The sequence below is a fragment of the Ursus arctos genome, unplaced genomic scaffold (assembly GCF_023065955.2).
Source record: "Ursus arctos isolate Adak ecotype North America unplaced genomic scaffold, UrsArc2.0 scaffold_19, whole genome shotgun sequence".
NCBI lineage: Eukaryota > Metazoa > Chordata > Mammalia > Carnivora > Ursidae > Ursus > Ursus arctos.
The window spans coordinates 6,182,179-6,204,290 of record NW_026622863.1 but is presented as its reverse complement, the minus strand read 5'-3'; the positions used below and the strand labels follow the sequence as shown (position 1 = coordinate 6,204,290).

The 22,112-nt window shown below is 37.3% G+C and overlaps 1 protein-coding gene across 1 annotated transcript in view; it reads left to right on the top strand.

Moving 5' to 3' along the window:
* The window catches only part of ITFG1 (integrin alpha FG-GAP repeat containing 1), a 269,979-nt gene that overhangs the window by 31,567 nt on the left and 216,300 nt on the right, over positions 1-22,112 (top strand). Inside the window, exon 6 of the mRNA XM_026494703.4 lies at positions 827-921. Coding sequence (XP_026350488.1) covers positions 827-921 — 95 coding nt within the window. The remainder of the gene's footprint in view (positions 1-826; positions 922-22,112) is intronic.

The following is a 22,112-nucleotide window of genomic DNA, read 5'->3' as shown; positions in this document are numbered from 1 at the left end:
TAGCCATCAGGAAAATACAAGTCAAAACCAGGAGACACACACCCCCTAGGATAACTATAATAAAACAAAGGGACAATAAATAATAAGTGTTGACAAAGGAACATGTTGGAACCCTCTGACATTGCTAGTTAATATGATGATGCCACTTTAGAATATAGTTTGACTGTTCCTGAGAAGGTTAAACATGCAGTTAACATGTGACCCAGCAATTCTTAGATATATACCCAAAAGAAATGAAAACGTATGTCCACATAAAAGCTTGTACATGAATACTCATAGCACCATTTTTATACTAGCCAAGAGTGGAGACAAGCCAAATGTCCATCAACAGATAAATGAATAAACAAAAAGTATAGCCATACAGTGAAATATTATTCAGCTATTAAAAGAACTGAAGTACTGACACATGCTATAACATGGATGAACCTGAAATTATATTCTAAGTGAAAAAAAAAACAGACATAAAATGCCAATTATTATATGATTCCATTTATATGTAATGTCCAGAATAGGGAAATCCATAGTGATAGAAAGCGAATAGTTGCCAAGGCTAGAGGGAGGGAAGAATGGGAAATGAGTAATGGATACAGGGTTTCTTTTTGAGGTAAAGAAATTTTTTCCGTCGATAATGGTGATGGTTGCAAACTGTGACTATACTAAAAAGCATTAAATCGTATACTTTGAAAGAGTGAATTTTATGGTATGAGAAATATCTCAACAAAAATCAATAAATTTTAAAATTATCTTGCAGGCATCTATTTTTCTATTTTAAAACAATGCTTATTTGATATTTGCCTTAAGGAAATTATACGTATTTTTTTTTTAGGAATTTATCATGGCATCCTGCATTGACCACTAAAAGTAAAATGCGAATTCCACATTCTCACGCGTTTATTGATCTGACTGCAGATTTTACGGCAGGTAAGTTGCACATAAATGTAAAATATTTCTTTTGAAGGGCCAAAGAATTACAAGATTTTATTTATTCTTAGTAATCATTTCGTATTGAATTGAATGTTAAAACCAAAATGTTAAAAGGTTATAAGGAAGTCAGTGATATTAGATACACATTAAAAGTACTGGATATAGGGACACCTGGGTAGCTCAGTCGGTTAAGCGTCTGCCTTAGGCTCAGGTCATGATCCCAGGGTCCCAGGATCGAACCCCACATCTGGCTCCCTGCTCAGCAGAGAGCCAGCTTCTCCCTCTCCCTTTGTCCCTCCCCCCCCACTCGTGTACATGCCCTCTCTCTGTCTCTCTCTCTCTCTATCTCAAATAGGTAAAAATCTTTTAAAAAGATAAAATAATAAAATAAAAATAAAAAAAATTATCTGTATTATAGAATATCTCAAACTCTGGATTTTGCCATTTCTATCCCCATGGTGTTAGCTTGTGACTCTGTCTCCTGTATTTCTTCTAAACCAATAGTTAAATTTGAAGCCTTGATCAGAATTAGCCTTTTTTTTTTTTTTGGTGTCAAGAATACTTCTAGGTGTTGCTATTTGTTTCAATTCATTAGGAGACACGTGATGTAAATTCTGTCTCTTTTGTGATGTTAAGATTGATCAGTAGTTTCAGTTTTCCTCAGCTTGGACCATTCATTATAATGCTGTCCTAGTGGTTTTAGCTGCTATTGATATTTATGGTCATGTCCATTATTTCAATAGGAGTTACAAAATTGTGGCACCCTAAATCTATCATTCATCTGTATATGTTATCTGGAATCTTCTATTTAATAAAAAAGACAATTTCCGTCATTATCTCTTCAGTCACTTGAAGTATAGTTCAGACCGGCAGGTTAAGTGCTGGATTTTTGTTCCTCCTCACTGTTTTTTTTCCAATTATTTTTAATGTGGTCAAATACTTCTGAAATTTGCCATCTTAACCATTTTTAAGTGTGCAGTTCGGTAGTATTAAATACACTCATAATGTTGACCTACCATGTAACTCTTTTCGTTTTATAAAACTGAAACTGTACACCCATTAAATAATAACTCCTCATTCCCTTTCCCCAGCCTCTAGAAACCCCTATTCTGTGTTCTGGCTCTGATTTTGACTACTCTGAGTACTTCAAATAAGTGAAATCATGACAGTATTTGTTATTTTGTGACTGACTGACTTCACTTAGCATGATGTCCTCAGAGTTCATCCAGGTTATAACATGTCACAATTCCCTTCCTCTTTAAAGCTGAATGATACTTCATGTATGTATCCCACATTTGTTTATCCATTCATCTATTCATGGACTCTTAGGTTACATCCACGTTTTAGCTGTTGTGAATAATACTGCTATGAACATGGATGCACAGATGTCTCTGAGAAATCCTGCTTTCAATTTTTTGGAAGTGGAATTTCGGGATGGTATGGTAATTCTTTTTTTTTTTTTTTTTTAATATCTTGAGGAACCGCCGTTATAGCAGCTACACCATTTGGCATTCCTACCAACAGTGCACACGGGTTCTCCATGTACTTGCCAACATTTGTTACGTTCTGTTTTTGTTTTTTTCATAGTAGCCCTCCTAATGAGTGTAAGGTGGTCTCTCATTGTAGTTTTGATTTGCATTTCCCGAATGATCTTGGGACACCTGGGTGGGTCAGGAGGTTAAGCATCCGACTCTTGTTTTTGCCTCAGGTCATGGTCTTAGGGTCTTGGGATCGAGTCCTGCATTGGGCTTCCCACTCAGGGGGAGTCTGCCCAAGGATTCTCTACCCCCCCCCAAATAAATCTTAAAAAAAATAATGTCGAACATCTTTTCTTGTGTTTATTGGCCATTTGCATATCTCCTTGGTAAGAATGTTTATTCAAGTCCTTTGCCCATTTTTTAATTGGATTTTTTTTTGGTGATGTTGAGTTTGAGTTATTCTCTATTCAGAATATTATTTCCTCATCAGTTATACGATTTGCAAATAGTTTCTCTCATTTTGGGGATGCTTTTTTACTCTTGATAGTGTTTTTGGATGCAGCAATTTCTTTTCAGTTTTTAAGTCCATTTTGTCTGTTGTTTCTTTGTTGCCTGTGCCTTTGGTGTCTATCCAAGAAATCGTTGCCAAGTCCAGTGTCATGAAGCTTTTACCCTATAAAGAGTTTTATACTTCTGTCCCTTACGTTTAGGGTTTTGATCTATTTTGTGTTAACTTTTGTATATGGTGTTAGATAAGAGTCTAGCCTCAGTCTTTTGCATGGATACCCAGTTTTCCCAGCACCAGTCATTGAAAAGACTTGTCATTTCCCTACTAAATGGTCTTGGCACCCTTGTCAAAAGTCATTTGACAATATATAGGAGGATTTCTTTCTGGGCTCTTTATCTGTTCTACTGATCTATACATTTGTCTTTATGCTAATGCCACACTCTTTTGATTATTATAACTATTCAGTAAATTTTGAAATTAGAACTGTGAGTTCTTCAACTTTGTTCTTTTTTAAAATTATTTTGGCTATTTGGGGTCCTTTGAGATTCCATATGAATTTTAAGATGGATTTTTCTGTTTCTGCAAAAAATGCCCTTGGGATTTTGATAAGGATTGTTCTGAATCTGTAGATCACTTTGGATAATATTGACATCTTAACAATATTGTCTTCCAATCAGTGAGCATGGATTATGTTTCCATTTATTTATGTTTTTTAATGATTTCTTTCAGCAGTGTTTTTTAGTTTTCACTTTACAAGTGTTTCACCTCCTTGGTTAATTCCTAAGTATATTATTCTTTTGATTCTGTTGTTAATGATGTTGTTTTCTTAATTTCCTTTTTAGATTTTTCATTATCAGTGTGTAGAAATGCAATTAATTTTGCATCCTGCTATTTTGCTGGATTCATTTATTCTGACACTTTTTTTGTGGAATCTGTAGGGTTTTCTACAAATAAACTCATACTGTCTGTATGTGGAGATGATTTTACTTCCTCCTTTCTAATTGTTTACCTTATATTTCTTTCTCCTCTTCATCCCATTTTTACCAGTGAAGAAATTCTCTTTGAGTAGTCTTTCTAAAGTTAACTTAAAATACATGGGGAAATATTAAAAATTGTCATTGTTAGTATTGTGTTTTTCAAAACTTTATTTCTGCCTTTAAACTCATTTCAGCAAAGTTATTGAATACCTGCTCCATGCAAAGCCCTCTACTCTTTATTATGTGAAATACAAGGATGACAAGAAATGCTTGCAGTCCTCAAAGAGCATTTCGTTTAGTAGGAGAGTCTTATGAGTCTAACTATGTTATGTGGCAGAATAAAATAATTACATATTATTTTATGTATGTAAGTATATAAATATATATAAAATAATTACATATTAATTACAAACTGCTGTATAATAACAAGAGAGATAATAGGAAGAGACAGACGGCCCTACTGTTCTTGGGACTAGAGTCCTACACAGTTGAGCTAAGAATTTGGCCAATGAAAAGGTAAGTTACATGCTTCTCATTATCCATCATATGCTCTATGCTCATTCTTTAGGAAATATAAAGCTTTTCTAAGCAATTAGTTCTAGAAGAAATTCTTGTTATAAGTGGCGACTTCCTACGTGAGACAAGATATGTAATGTAGTAATTGAGTTGCCCATGACAAATATTTTTTAAACATTTTTATTCGATTTTTTTTATAATTACCACAACTGTGGCTTTTAATTACTTTTATCCATTGTATGGTTGTAACATGGTTTATTTAATCCTTTTTCTTCTGGACACTAGTTTCTAGTTTTTTACTTTGTTTTTTATTCTAAATGGAGCTCTGGCTGCCTTATCTTGTGTACATCTCTCAAAAGTTCCTCAAGGAGTGGTCCTGGAAGTAAAATAACCTGGTTAAACAAGTATAAAGATTTGTAAGGTGAAACATTGTCACATTGCCTCTATGCAACTGCTTATTTCTCCCACCTTTGCCAAAACTTGGATATTACTTTTTAAAAATTTACTACTATTTGATAGGTGAAAAAAGTATTTCATTATAACTTTAACATCCATTTCTCAAATTAGTATTGAAATAGAATTTTTCTTTTTCATATGTTAGTTTCATACGTGTATTGCCTTATGTATTGCTGGCAGTTGCCTGTTATTTAAGGCTGTCTTTTGATAATTGAAAACTAAAAATGACATGAAACTAAATGAAAATTAAAACTAAACATGAAGGGGCACCTGGGTGACTCAGTTGATTAGGTGTCTGCCTTTGGTTTAGGTCATGATCTTGGAGTCTTGAGAAGGCTTACTGCTCAGCAGGAAGTCGGCTTCCCCCTCTTTCTCTGGCCCTCCCCCTACTTGTGCTCTCTCTGTATCTCTCTCAAATAAATAAATAAAATCTTTAAAAAAAAAAAAAACCTAAAACTAAACATGAAAACTTGGGGTATGCGGGAGGCCCAATCAGTTAAGCATCTAACTCTTGATTTCTGCTCAGGGTCATGAGATCAAGCCCCACATCAGGCATGGAGTCTGCTTAAGACTCTCTCTCTCCCTCTCCCCCAACCTCCACTTGGACTCTCTCTCTCTCTCTAAAAGAAAAGAAAACAAAAACTAAACATGAAAATTAAAAGCATAACATTAAAACCCAACTTAATGAAAGCAGTTCTATAGGGAAGCCAAGTCAGTAGAACCCATGATCTGGCCTAGACCGAGGACCAGTCCTTTTAATGTTAAGAGAGCCATATGTCCCAAGTCATTCACCTGTAAATATCCTCTTTCTCAACTGGAGTTTTGATACAGGTTCTATTTTATAACAAGAACCTAGATTCTGGTATTTGTTTTCATTTTTGAAGGCAGGTATCTTTTCCTTAGTTACCAAATGGGGTAAATAGATGATAAGATGGTTTTTCTTCTATAGGAATAAAGGAATGTAACAGAGTCTACTCTAGGTGATGTGCAGTCATTTCTGCTGTATCTGGAGGGGTGGGCTAAGATACTAAGAGTATTTTCTTAAGGTGGATTATTGAGGAAAATGAGATGATCAGAATAACGTATTAAGAAATACAGAATATTTTGAGGTAGTAAAGAACTGGAAAGCTTGAAGACTATTTAGAAAATGGTAGCACATATGAGTCAGTTGCCAGTGGTTGTATAAGTCCCTTAATTGATAGAATAACAGTTTTAAGCCAAAGTAGAGAATTTAAGGGTAGGAAAAAGAATGGCAGAGATGTAGGGATCCCCTTTTTCAGCTGGTCCCCTCCGTTGAGCTGGATAGGTACCAGGCCATCCTGAACACCCACGAAGTCAGCCTGAGATGCAGGAAGATACATCTGGATCTCTACAAACAAACATCTCCAGCGCTGAGTATTGAGGTACAGAGTGGGGAGCCGTGAATCCGCGCACAGATATCGGAAGATAAACGGAAGGGGGAGGGATGCTCTGCGCTCAGGCACCAGGAAGCAGTAGCAACCTGCACTGGGGAGCAGGCCGGACTCGCAGACAGCACCCGCGAGAGAGCAGACTGAGACCGTGAGCCGGGGAGCTCCGGAGCACTCACTGGAACCGGACTGATACTGGGAGCTCGGGAGTGCACGCACGACCAACCTGAAAACCAGCACTCCAGATCGCGCGCGAACCACACTGAAACAGAGAGCTCAGGAGCGAGCGCAGGAACCAGGGCGGCTGGCGGTGTTAGAAGCACAAAGGACAGAGGCGTGCCGGCCCTGGAAGTGAGGGCTGGGACACTGGCTGTGGGGCGCACAACCCGAGAGGCTGCAGGTTTTTTGGCAGTACCAACAGAAACAGTTAAAGTGCCCAAGAGAGCTCAGTGGAGAGCAGACTGCGATCTCTCTATTCTGAGACGGAGGCTAGGATACGGCCACTGCTGCTCTGACTCTCAGAGGAGTCACAGAAAACCACCAGGGAAAGCCGCCAGAGAACAAAAGCCCGGAAATACCAGCTCACATTGTGCCCATTCCCATCCACACTCGCAGGGGACAGGGCGACTCTACCCAAACAGGGTTGCCTGATTATCATGCCCCTCCCCCAGAAGGCAGGCTGAAAAATCAAGAAGCCCACATCCCTAAGGTCCTTATAAAACAAGTGCACACTGCCTGGGTCCTGGTCAATAATTTGGGCTCTGGGCAACCCCACAACCTCTCCTCATCAGAATGATGAGGAGGAGAAACCCACCCCAGGAAAGAAAAGAGAATGAGTCTGTGGCCTCTGCCACAGAACTGATGGATATCGATATAACCAAATTGTCAGAAATGGAGTTCAGAGTAACAGTGGTCAAGATGATGTGTAGGCTTGAAAAAAATATTAATGAAAATATTAACGAGAATATAGATTCTCTAAGAGCGGAAATGACAGCGAATCTGGCAGAAATTAAAAATGCTATGAATCAAATGCAGTCAAAACTAGATGCTCTGATGGCCAGGGTAAATGAGGCAGAAGATCAAATTAGTGAATTGGAGGATGGGATGGTAGAAGAGAATGGTAAAACAGAAACTTGGCTCAAAAAAATCCAATCTCAAGAATGAAGATTATGGGAGATTACTGACTCAATGAAACGTTCCAATGTCAGAATCATCGGCATCCCCAAGGGGGTGGAGAAAGAGAGAGGTTTAGAAGAGATATTTGAACAAATTGTAGCTGAAAACTTCCCTAATCTGGCAAAGGAAACAAGTATTCATGTCCAAGAGGCAGAGAGGACCCCTCCTAAGGTCAACCATGGCAAGCCTACACCACGTCACGTCATAGTGCAATTCGCAAATATTAGATCCAAGGATACAGTATTGAAAGTGGCCAGGGCGAAAAGATTTCTCACGTACAGAGGCAAAAATACCAGAATAACGTCAGACCCGTCTACACAAACCTGGAAAGAGAGGAAGGGTTGGCAGGGTATTTTTAAAGCTCTATCTGAGAAGAACACGCAGCCAAGGATCCTTTATCCAACAAGGCTGTCATTCAGAATTGATGGAGAGATAAGGACCTTCCAGATCAGCAGAAACTGACTGAATTCGTAACCACAGAACCAGCCCTACAGGAGATATTAAGGGGGTTCTATAAAAGTAACAAGGCCCCAAGAGTGATACAGAACAGAAATTTGCAATCTATAGAAACAAACACTTCACAGGCAACATGACATCATTAAAATCATCTCTCTCAATAATCACTCTCAATGTGAATAGCCTAAATGCACCCATAATATGCCACAGGGTTGCAGATTGCATAAAAAGACATGACCCATCCATTTGCTGTCTACAAGAGACTCTTCTTGAACCTAAAGATACATCCAGACTGAAAGTGAAGGGATGGAATACCATTTTCCATGCCAGTGGACCTCAAAAGAAAGCTAGGGTAGTAATTCTCATATCAGAGAGATTAGATTATAAACTAAAGACTGTAGTTATAGATACAGAAGGACACTATATTATTCTTAAAGGACGTATCCAACAAGTGGATATGACAATTATAAATATCTATGCCCCCAACAGGGGAGCAACTAGATACACAAGCCAACTCTTAACCAGAATAAAGAGACATATAGATGATAATACGTTAATAGTAGGGCACCTCAACACTCCATTATCAGCAATAGACAGATCACCTAAGCAGAAATTCAACAAAAACAAGAGCTTTGAATGACATACTAGACCAGATGGACCTCATAGATATATACAGAACACTACACCCCAGAACAACAGAATACTCATTCTTTTCGAATGCACATGGAACTTTCTCCAGAATAGACCATATACTAGGTCACAAAACAGGTCTCAACCGATAACAAAAGACTGAGATTATTCCCTGCATATTCTCAGACCACAATGCTTTGAAACTGGAACTCAATCACAATGAAAAATTTGGAAGAAACTCAAACACTTGGAGACTAAGAACCATTCTGCTCAAGAATGATTGGGTAAACCAGGAGATTAAGAATCAATTTAAGCAATTTATGGAGACAACGAGAATGAAAACACATCGGTCCAAAACCCATGGGACACTGCAAAGGCAATCCTAAGGGGAAAATACATCGCCATCCAAGCCTTACTCAAAAGAATAGAAAAATCTAAAATGCAGTTTTTATATTCTCACCTCAAGAAGCTGGAGCTGGAACAGAAGAACAGGCCTAACCCACAGGAGAAAGCAGTTGATCAAGATTAGAGCAGAGATCAATGAATTAGAAACCAGGAACGCAGTAGAGCAGATCAACAGAACTAGAAGCTTGTTCTTTGAAAGAATAAATAAGATCGATAAGCCACTGCCCAGACTTATTCAAAAGAATAGAGAAAGGACCCAAATTAATAAAATTATGAATGAAAGGGGAGAGATCACAACCAACACCAATGAAATAGAAAGGATCATTAGAAACTTTTATCAACAGCTTTATGCCAATAAATTAAACAACCTGGAAGAAATGGATGCCTTCCTGGAAACCTATAAACTACCAAGACTGAAGCAGGAAGAAATTGATTATTTAAACAGACCGATTAATTATGAAGAGATTGAAGCAGTGATCAAAAACCTCCCAAAAACAGGAGTCCAGGGCCTAACGGATTCCCAGGGGAATTCTGCCAAACATTCAAAGAAGAAATAATACCTATTCTCCTGAAGCTGTTTCAAAAAATAGAAACAGAAGGAAAACTACCAAACTCATTTTGTGAGGCCAGTATTACCTTGATCCCCAAACCAGGCAAAGACCCCATCAAAAAGGAGAATTACAGACCGATTTCCCTGATGAATATGGACACCAAAATTCTCAACAAGATCCTAGCTAATATGATCCAAAAGTACATTAAAAGGATTATCCATCATGATCAAGTGGGATTCATCCCTGGGATGCAAGGGTGGTTCAGCATTCACAAATCGATCAGTGTGATAGATCATATCAACAAGAAAAGAGTCAAGAAGCATATGATCCTCTCAATTGATGCAGAAAAAGCATTTGACAAAATATAGCATCCTCTCCTGATTAAAATACTTCAGAGTGTAGGGATAGAGGGTACATTCCTCAATCTCATAAAAACCATCTATGAAAAGCCTACAGCGAATATCATTCTCAACGGGGAAAAGCGGAAAGCCTTTCCCTTAAGATCAGGAACACGACAAGGATGCCCACTCTCGCCATAATTATTCAACATAATACTAGAAGTCCTTGCAACAGCAATCAGACAACAAAAAGGGATAAAATGTATTCAAATCGGCAAAGAAGAAGTCAAACTGTCTCTCTTTGCAGATGACATGATACTCTATATGGAAAACCCAAAAGACTCCACCCCCAAACTACTAGAAGTTATAGAGCAATTCAGTAATGTGGCGGGATACAAAAATCAATGCTCAGAAATCAGTTGCATTTCTATACACGAACAATGAGAGTGAAGAAAGAGAAATTAGGGAATCCATTCCTTTTACAATAGCACCAGAAATCATACGTTATCTCAGAATTAACAAGAGACATAAAGGATCTATATTCTAGAAACTACAAATCACTCTTGAAAGACATTGAAGAAAACACAAAAAGATGGAAAAATTCCATGCTCATGGATCAGAAGAATAAACATAGTTAAAATGTCTGTGCTACCCAGAGCAACCTACACTTTCAGTGCTATCCCGATTAAATACCAATGACATTTTTCAAAGAACTGGAACAAACAGCCCTTAAATTCATGTGGAACCAGAAAAGGCCCCGGATTGCCAAGGAATTGTTGAAAAGGAAAAACAAAGCTGGGGGCATCACGCTGCCGGATTTCAAGCTATACTACAAAGCTGGGATCACAAAGACAGCATGGTACTGGCACAAAAACAGACACATAGACCAATGGAACAGAAGAGAGAACCCAGAAATGGACCCTCAGCTCTTTGGGCAACTAATCTTTGACAAAGCAGGAAAAAACATCCAGTGGAAAAAAGCCAGTCTCTTCAATAAATGGTGCTGGGAAAATTGGACAGCTATATGCAAAAGAATGAAACTTGACCACTCTCTCACACCATACACAAAGATAAACTCCAAATGGATGAAAGACCTCAATGTGAGACAGGAATCCATCAAAATCCTAGAGGAGAACATAGGCTGCAACCTCTTTGACATCGGCCACAGCAACTTTTTTCATGACACATCTCCAAAGACAAGAGAAACAAAAGAAAAAAGTGAATTTGTGGGACTTCATCAGGATAAAAATCTTCTGCACAGCAAGGAAACAGTCAAAAAAACTAAGAGGCAGCCCACAGAATGGGAGAAGATATTTGCAAATGACACTACAGATAAAAGATTAGTATCCAAGATCTACAAAGAACTTCTGAAACTCAATACATGGGAAACAAATAATCAAAACAAAAAATGGGCAGAAGATATGAACAGACACTTTTCCAATGATGACATACAAATGACTAACAGACACATGAACAAATGTTCAAAATCATTAGCCATCAGGGAAATTCGAATCAAAACCACATTGAGATACCACCTTACGCCAGTTAGAATGGCAAAAATTGGCAAGGCAGGAAACAACGAATGTTGGAGAGAATGTGGAGAAAGGGGATCCCTCTTACACTGTTGGTGGGAATGCAAGTTGGTACAGCCACTTTGGAAAACACTATGGAGGTCCCTTAAAAAGTTAAAAATTGAGCTACCCTATGATCCAGCCATTGCACTACTCGGTATTTACCCCAAAGATAAAGACGTAGTGAAGAGAAGGGCCATATGCACCCCAATGTTCATAGCAGCATTGTCCACAATAGCTAAATTGTGGAAGGAGCCGAGATGCCCTTCAACAGATGACTGGATTAAGAAGATGTGGTCCATATATACAATGGAATATTACTCAGCCATTAGAAAGAACGACTTCACAATGTTTTCAGCAACATGGACGGGACTGGAGGAGATAATGCTAAGCGAAATAAGTCAAGTAGAGAAAGATAATTATCATATGGTTTCACTCATTTATGGAACATAAGAAGTAGGAAGATCGGTAGGAGAAGAAAGGGAAGAAGAAGGGGGGGTAAACAGAAGGGGGAATGAACCATGAGAGACTGTGGACTCTGGGAAAGAAACTGATGGCTGGGGGGGGAGGTGGGAATGGGATAGGCCGGTGATGGGTATTAAGGAGGGCATGTATTGCACGGTGCACTGGGTGTTACACGCAAGTAATGAATCATGGAACTTTACATCAAAAACTAGGGATGGACTGTATGGTGACAAACATAATATAATAAAAATTATTATTAAAAAAATTAAAAAGTCAAAAAAATAAAAAATAAAAAAAATAAACATTAAAAAAAAAGTGGAGAATTTAGGAAGAAGATTCAATATGGGAGAATTTGAGTTTAGACAAAAGATATTTGAGCCTGGGTTGGGTGGAGGGGTACCTACATGCAAGCAATCATTGTCAATTTTACCCTAGAACTTGAGAACACAGTTCAAGGTCACAACCTTAATTTGGGTCTTCTACATTGTCGAGTCTATGGAAATGGCTGAGCTCTAAAAAAGTGAGCTTGGAGTAGTAAGAACAGAGGGCTGTGAATTCAATATTTTTTTTGTTTTATCAGTTATTCATGTGTGTATTTATATATTTTTAAATTACTTAAAAGTAACATGATTATGGTAAGAAAGTCAGACCATTCCAAAGTGTACAAAGAAAAGCAACCACCATTTTCAGTTTTCTCTGTGCCCTTCCTGAAATATTCTGCACAGATACACACTTTCCCTTTTTACCCAAATGGAAGTAAATTTTGTGTATAATTGTGACTCTGTCTTAATTCAGTTATATTAACATATCAGCACATATAGATCTACCTGGGTTTTTTTTTTTAATGAATTAATGGGTTTTCCATTATATAGAGATACTATAATTTGACTAAATATCCGTCTCTTGATGGACATTTGTATGCTTCTCCTTTTTGTTTGCGGCGGTACTCCATTAAACATCTTTGTTCATACATCTCTGTGTTTGTGTGCAAACATGGGAATGTCACATATTCCCAGCACTTTAATTAAGGTTGTGCATATGTGCTTTCCTTTCCCTTAAATGTCTTTTATCGTAGAATATTTTAAATACACAGAAGAGAACAAAGGATAAGCTAGAATAAACACAAACTTTTATTTTTAATTCTCATAAATATTGCAGTTTCCCTTTAGAGGCTGTACTGATTTGCAGTCACAGAGAAAGTATATGATGGTGCCCATCCTAGCCAACATTGGTATTTTCTATCTTTTATTTTTTAAAGTGTGTATGTATTAATTATGGATTCTTTCAAGCATACAAAAAAAGCAGATATAATTTTCGTTATCTTAAATGTTCACATTTTTTGTTAATCTAACAGATAGAAAATCATACCTTGTTTTGATTTGCATTTTTTGAAATGTTATTAATGTTAAACAGGTTTTCGTAGAATTATTAGCCATTTGCAATTCTTTTTCTTGGAATTGTCTTTATATACTTTGCCCCTCTTTGTGTTAGAGTTTTTTATTTTAAAATTTATAAAAGTTCTTTTTTCTGATAATTTTTAAATTCTTTTTTAAATTCAATTTAGTTAATATATACTGTATTATTAGTTACTGAGGTAAAATTTAGTGATTCATCGGTTGCATATAATACCCTCCTTAATGCCCATCACCCAGTTCCCCTTCCCCCAACCCACCTCCCCTCCAGCAACCGTCAGTTTGTTTTCTAGAGTTCAGTGTCTCTTATGGTTTGCCTCCCTCTCTATTTTCATCTTACTTTATTTTTCCTTTCCTTCCCCTGCATTCATCTGTTTTGTTTCTTAAATTCTACATATGATTGAAATCATATGGTATTTGTGTTTCTCTGACTTATTTCGCTTAGCATAATACCTTCTAGTTCCATCCACATAAAAGATCTTTTACCTTAAGGAAATTATTTTTACTTTGTGATACATGCTATACATACCTCCAGGTTGTTGTTGTATAACTTTTTACTTTGTATTTAGCATTTTTTGGACGTATAGAATTGTTAAATGTTTACAAATCACATTTTTCTTTCACGGTGTTTAAGTTTTGTGTCATGCTTGAAGAATGCCATTTGTGTGCAGGGTTTTTTAAAACAAGGCTTTAAAATATTTTTGGTGCTTTTAATCTTTGATTGAGTTGCAATTTCTTGTTGATATTTTGTTATATCTTTAGATTCACATCTTTCTGTATTGATGGCCTCCGAGGATTCCTTCTTAAGCAGCACAGGCTTCCTTCTGTTTCTTGCCTTGTTACTGAGGAATTAATTCCTGCACTTAACTGTTTATCTGTGTCCTCCCTTATAGAGCGTGTGGGTCATCTTTTCCTTCCTGTAGATTTGCAAATAAAGGAACAGTCCCAACCATTGGTCATTTAAACAAAGAATTTATTATATTTGAATGAAAGATGACTCACTTTAAAAGGAGTATCATAAAAAGTGCCATTAAAATCGTAACAGATTACAACATGGGTATACACGGGAAGCAGCCTATTTGTTTTCTAAAATCAAGGCCCCGTGCCTTAGGCACATATGAGAGAAAGGAAATTTAAACTTCTCAATTAAGGTTATCTTGGTCTGTTTAGGGTTTTAAGTTGTTGGTTAAATTTTCAGTTTTTCTAGATCTTACCCCATTTTTCCTTCTAGAATGAATGACAACTGGGTGAGCCTAAGGATAGGCTCATAAGTCCTCAAAGAATTGGAAGGAGAGATCTTTGTGTCTGCTCTGAGGTCCTTATGCCACCACACTGATGGGCCTTATACACTAGGTGCCCTTCTGGCATTCGCTGCTGAAGTAGATGGCTGGGGACCTCCTTCTCAATCTTTTCTCACTCACCCACAGCCTCATAGTCTGCCCTGACTAACTTAATTCTGCCTTGAATCTCACTGTTTTAATGGATTCCTGTGAAGCTCCACCTCTTCCATTCAGCTCTCTGGCTTGGATTATCCATCAACTGTCCTCTACCATGGATTCACTTGACTTGTACCCTACTAGCCCGCGCAAGGTCCACTGGCCCTCAACTTGGCTTCCTTTTATGATCTTAAGTCTCCTCTCTACAAATGAAAGTCGAGGGAGACTTGAGGATGCTAGGTGAGACCTTCTACACTGTCTTTTATGTCACTAAGGATAATCCCTGTACATAGCCACCATTTCACAAGCCAGGCTCCTCCTTGAGTTCCAGCAGGAAGCAGCGTGCAGGACTGTATTCAACTTTCTCTTCAGCTTCATCACTTTCTGTATTCTCAGTGTTTTCCTCCTCCAGGTTGAACCTTGACGCTGAGGCCAGGAAAGGTGGTCAAGGAAAATGGCCTCAAATCTCCTCTTTTTCCAATCTCTGACTCCTCCTCTTTGCCCCCAGCCTTGTTATTGCCTCCCTAGTAGTTTACATTCAGACTTGAGTTCTTTCTGCCTGTGATTTAAGTAAAATTTGTTCACATCCCCGGGTTTTGCTTTTAATATGAAAATAGAATTATGAGAATTTAGGAATCTTTTTTCATTCTCAACAGAGCCTGACTTTCAGTACTTTTTTCTGGCCAGAGACTCAAAAACTGCTATTCTGGAGATCAAAAGATGAATAATTATCTCTTTTTGTGGTTCAGCTGTGGTAACCCTAATCTTCCCCTAGACCAACAGCTCTCAGTGTGTCTGGTTATCCCTGAGGATGTCAAAGACCCTTTTGTGTGTGTATGTTGGCGGGGGCGGGGGGGGGGGGGGTCCATGAGGTCAAAGTAATTTTTATAAAAACCACAAGACATTATTATTTGCCTTTTTTACCCTCATTCTCTTACATTCTTTTCACTGTCGTTCTCTTTGCTCTCATTCTGTCATTATGACACAGCGTAGTTTCCCAGAAATTTTAAAATGTGTAGTGTGTTCATTGCTCTGACATCTTGAGTCTGTGTGTGTTCATGTATTCTTGTGTTTTTAAAATGTCTGCTTTAATGGTGTGTGGCCAAATACCCAAGTTCAATAAATGCTTATTGAATAAATCTCCAACATAAATTTGTCAGAGTCTGCCCTGGACTCTTGACCATATAAAATATGCTCTTCACATAACACTATTAACTTTAGTAATCACTTTTTAAATGCTAATTATTTTAATTAAGGCCTTCCTATTCTAAAAAAGTGTCTAATTTTTAATTTGGCAGATTATATCAATATGATATCTGTTATAGATACAGCTCACATAAACAAGAGCTCTCTGGGGTCCTCAGTAAGAGTGGAAAGAGATCCTGAGACCAAAAAACTGCTGCCCTAGGCAAATGGATGTCTCTGACTGACCGGGGTCACTATACAAAGTAATGAAAAAGAGTCATGTAATGTACTTTATGCATACTTCCATTTATCAACCAAAGATAAGACCTTGGCTCTGTAAAGTCAGAGAGATTATAACAATCTCTCTAAGCAACCCCCACCACCACCACCACCTTGTTCTTGCCCAGTAGTTGCCATGGTTCTGGCATCTAGCCCTGAAAGGTAACCAAATGAAGGATCTAGGAGGCTGGTCTGTTGGTGAGGTGATATAAAATATATAACCTTTGGCCCCAGGGACTCTCCGTTTTCTTTATTAGGTCATTTGTCTGCTTATTACAAAACTGGAAAGATATCCCTTTACATGGCCATTAGCCGTGTGTTTACTTTTAGAGCTTGGAAGTTCACACTTAGCATACCTCCCTGGTCATTTCCTTGAGCAGGGTGGATAGGGCCTGCTAGGCATTTAAAGAGCCAAGTATTGTGTCATTGGGAAGGCAAAGGAAACATGACCTGAAAATTTCTTTTTTTTCCTCCTGTTTTATTGAGATCTATTGACATATAGCACTATATAAGTTTAGGGTGTATAGTATAATGATTTGACTTACATTTATTGTGACATGATTACCACAGTAAGTTTAGTGAACAGCTATCATCTAATATCGATATAAGAAACAAGCAAATAAAAAAAGCACACATGCAAAATATTTTTTTTACTTGTGAAGAGCTCTAAGGATTTCCTCTAACAGCTTTCCTATATGTCGTACAGCAGTGTTAACTGTAGTCATCATGTTGTACAATACATCTCAGTATTTATTTATAGCTGGAAGGTTGTACCTTTTGACTACCTTACTCTAATGCCCCCTCCCCCTGCTCCCCTCCTCTGATAACCACAAATCTGATTTCTCTTTCTCAGTTTGGTTTATTTTCTTGTTGTTGTTTTAAATCCCACGTATAAATGAGATTTATCTTACTCTGACCTGTTTCACTTGACATTATGCCCTCAGGGTCCATCTGTAGTGTTGCAAATGGCAGGATTTCTTCATTTTTTATGGCTGAATAATATTTCATTGTGTGTGTGTGTGTGTATCCCACCTTCATTATGATTTCATCCGTAGGTTGTTTCCATTTATTGCTATTGTAAATAATGCTGCAGTGACCATGGAGATACAGATATCTCTGGCACAGTGTTCTCATTTCCTTCAGATGTATTCCCGGAAGTGGACTTGGTAGGTCATATAGTAGCACTAGTTTGAAGTTTTTTGAAGACTCTCCATACCATTTTCCACAGTGGCTGTACCATTTTAGAGTCCCACCAATAGTACACAAGGATTCTCTTTTCTCCACATCCATTCTAGCATTTATCTCTTGTGGTTTTGGTGATAATCATTCTAATAGGCATGCGGTGATAACTCATGGTGTTGATTTGCATTTCAACATGACCTGAGAATTTCTTTGCTATCACAAATACTTTTTCACTCATTCGTCAGTCTCAATAATTACTGATTTTCTTCTGTGCGAGGCATTGTGCTAGAAACCAAGGGTTTAAAGATGAAAAGCAAGATCACTAGACTCAAATGGTATAATAGCCTGAACCTCAAGGATATTATTATAGCAAGATAGTCCTTTATTCATGTTGGATACAGAAGTTTAAATTTGATTTTTTAAATACACTGATTTACATCTTAAATGTTTTAAAATGCAGCAGAACTTCAGACCCAGGTGCATGTCGTTGCTGAAGAGCATTTGTTTGTCGTGCATCTGGTGGAGCTGCACAAGATTCTTTGGGTCTTACTTGCCTTGCACGACCTTGGTGATCTCATGGTTTTAAGCATCATCTACATGCTAATGACTCCCAAGTTTATGTATCTCCAGGCTGGATCTCCCTCTGAGCTCCAAAGTAACATATCCAGCTGCCTGCCAGCCATCTCCACATCTATATCTCTGTCTGATGACGCGTTCAGACAGTGTTTCCCGAGCTGTTTCCCTGATCTTTCCCTTCAGCCCTCCTCAACCCAAAATCTTCCCTCTCACTTAATGGCAACCCCATCTTTCCAATTACTCTGTCAGAATGTTAGGAGTCATCCTTGTCACTTCTTTCTGTCACATCCCACATCAGATCTGTTAGGAAATACTGTTCATTCTGCTTTCAAAATATATCCACAACCTGACCACTTCTCAACACCTTCACTGTAGCGATCCTGGCTCAAGACATCATTTCTCATCTGAATTATGCCAGTTACTCTTCCCCTGCTTCTGCTTCTGACTTTGTCCCCCTATAGTCTGTTTTTAGCACATGACTTGTGATCCTTTAAAAATATAACTCAGGTCCTGTCACTCTTCTCAAAGTTTCCTAGTGGCTTCTTCATTAGATTCAGAGGTCCAGCCAATGAAAATGGCCAACTGGGCCCCACATAATTTTACCCACTATCACCTCTCCGAGTTTCTATTTTCTTTTCCTTTGATGCCTTACACCAGCAACACTAACTTCCTTGATATTCCTTAAACACTACAAAGCAAGGTCCAGTTGCAGGGCTTGGGTCAAGTAACTGTTTTCTCTGCCTGGAATATTATTCTTCTAGATACCTATATCACCTCTTTTGGGTTATTTCTCTGAATGTACTTCATTTCCTTCACATCTTCATGCAGATGTCATCTTATTTGTCATTGAGTCCTGCTGTATTCAGCGTTGCAACTCACAAGCACTCCCCTTTGCCTTTGTTCTGATTTAGTTTTTCTCTAAATCCCTTTCCCTTGCTAAAATATTATATACTTATTTTGTATTCTGTCTTCTCATACTACAACATAAACTCCGTGAGGGCGAGGATTATTGTTTGTTCTGTTCACGCTCATTTCTCCAGGACCTACAACAGTGCCTCGCACCAAACAGGGACTTAAAGACATCTGTTGAATGAATAGTCACAAGTTTGGCAGCAGAACAGAACCTGAAGACACCAGGCATATTTTTAAGTGCTCAAACTGTCCCTAATTGCTAGACCTCTTTCAGCTAAAGATTTAACAGCTAACAAAGGAAGCTCTTGATGAAAATGGTATTTGTTTGCAGAAGTTCAAACATATATTATTAAATGGGTTCTCTTTTAAAACTCCACAAGGGTTTTCTCAGAACTATATACAGAGCTTAGGAACTTTGGCTGTGGAAATTCTATCTAAGCAGATGTAGAAAATAATGGAGACATTTTTAAAGAATTCTGTCCATTTTTTAAAAAATACAAATTAAACCATTTCAACCCTGAAGATATCATAAGGTTATCTTATAAGTCCCTTCTAAATGCATTCAGTTTGAACTGATTCAAATTCAGTTCTAAATAATAGTTGATCATTATCAGCAAAGATGAAGAGACCTGTTTACTAAAAATTGCAGTTGTTTCTGATGTTATCATTATGGTCTCTGATAAGGATAGGGCACCAGCGAGACAAAGTAATAGGAAATGTTTTTTTGTAAGCATCCTGTAACTTCTCTGGTACTTACACAGTTCATTCTTAAACACTTCTGAGAGAGACTTTACAGAGATATTAGTCTGTTCTAGCACTATTACACTTGTTTATTTCATAACTATTAGTACCTTTTGGTAGGTGGGCTTAATCTAGGGATGTCTAGCCCTTCCTCACCCCTTCCCCAAAAAAGTCTAGTAAGGTATTGAATCTACTGTAATTTTTTTTGCTTTAATCTGAAACAGAGTCAGGAATTAATAATAAGAATCATTACCATTTATGCTATGTGAGCCTGGCCTTGTTGTAAGCAGTTTAAGTATTATTTATTTAGTAAGTATTCACTTATTTGATCCTCACAACAACCTGATGGAACAGATTCTATTATTAAACTCATAACTGTATTGTGAAACCAACATAGAAAGGTTAAGTAACTTCCCTAGAGTCACACCATGGAACCTGAGAAAGGGACTCTCTGCCTGTAAACTTTCAGTTTATTATATACATTTATATAACTGTGTAGATCTGTATCCTTAACATTGTGGTGGTCCTAAATCCATTTGAGAATCTGGGGAAAGTTATAGAACCTCTCTGGAGAAAAATGCCCATAAAAATAAAATGTTTTGTTCACGAACACCCTGAAACCTATCTATAAACTCCCTAGAATGTCCCCTGGTTAAGAATGAAATTATACAGCTCATTTTAAATACTCAAACATTACAAACATATGATGCAAAAACAAAAGTCCCATATTACCTGAAACCCTAAATGTAAACATTGTTATTACTTTGGTCTCTGTTCACCAGATTGATTTTCTAAGCATATTCTATGCACAAAAGAAATCATATATAATTTGTTTTGTGTCTTCTTTTTTTAATGATGTAAGAACTATATTGAAATGTAAAACCTCTATTCATCAGAAAATATCATTAAAATAGAAAGACAAGCCACAGATTGGGAGAAGATATTTGTAACATATGTAACCAAGCATGAATTGAGTTCCAAACTAAAGAACTCCTATAAATCAAGGAAAAAGACAGCCTACTAGAAAAAAAGGCAAAAAATATGGACAGGTATATCACGAAAGATCAAATAGAATAGAAAAGGCCAATTAACATACGTATTCAACATCTATAGAAATCAGAGCAATTAAGTGAAAACCACAGGATAACATTTTACACTCATCTGATCTGCAAAAATTAAGACTTCTCTGATTACACAGTGAAAAAATTATTATACACATTAACGTGAATGAATCTCAGAAACAATGTTGTGCAAAAGAAAAAGTCTCAGAAGAGATTTTAGGTAGAGTTCAAAACTAGGCAAAACTAAATACATATTGCATGTGTGTGGGTGTGTATAATAAAACTATAAAGAAGAGTGGGGAAATAATCAAAGTAACCTTGTGGAGGAGGAGGAAGAAAAGATTCAGCAAAGAATCACTGGATTTGAGTGGCAAAGGGGTGATCTGTTTGTTAAGGGAGCAGAGTATACTTGAGTGTTTATTATTCTTTATATCTTTGATTTTGTTTGTATGAGTTATTTCACAATTTTAAAAATGATTGCCAAAAATGAGGCAGTATACCATTTTGACATTTCCTTTTTTCACTTAATTTCTTAGAAACCTTTCTATCTCAGTATTTTAGATCTACTTCATCTACATAGTAGCTGAATTATTTTTATGTGAATATGTATCTCTTTTAACATAGTAAGTCTTGCCACTAAGCACAGATTGGGAAGTACCCCAGTAACAAATGCTGCTTACCACATTCTGGTTTGTGTAGAGATTCTCTGTGTTCGTGCGGATTTTGCATATTGTCTGTAAGATACCACTACCATCAGTGGATTTAAGGTTTTTACTTTGTTGATTTAAAATTTAAATTTTGTTGGTTTAAAGTTTATTTAAACTTTAAGTAGACACATGCTGTAATGCCAGTGTGCTGTTGTATGTAGCACTAAATCTGCCTTTGGCTTACTTAACACTTCTACATTTAGCACTGACTTCTTTTTCTTTTCCCAGCTTTTTATTCTGAAAATTTTCAAGCACTCACACATATTTAAAAGACTATTAGAATACACTGAACCTACATTGAACAGTTTTTAACATTTTGCTGTATTTTCACACATATACACATACACATACATATATACGTGAAGAGTTTTTCTGAACTATTTGAAAATGAGTTGATGTTCTCCTATACAACCACGATGCCGTTATTACAGCTAAGAAAATTAGTAGTTATTCCACAATATCATTAATAATCCTTTCGTATTCACGTTTTACAATTGTTCCAAAAATCCCCTTCATAACTACCTTTCTTTCCTATTTAGGTCCTTGTCAAAACCCACCTGTGTAGTTATTTCTGTCTAATCTCTTTTAATCTAGCTGTCACCTTGCCTTTTTTTTTTTAATAATATTAACTTTTTTTTTTTAAAGATTTTATTTATTTATTTGACAGAGATAGAGACAGCCAGCGAGAGAGGGAACACAAGCAGGGGGAGTGGGAGAGGAAGAAGCAGGCTCATAGCGGAGGAGCCTGATGTGGGGCTCGA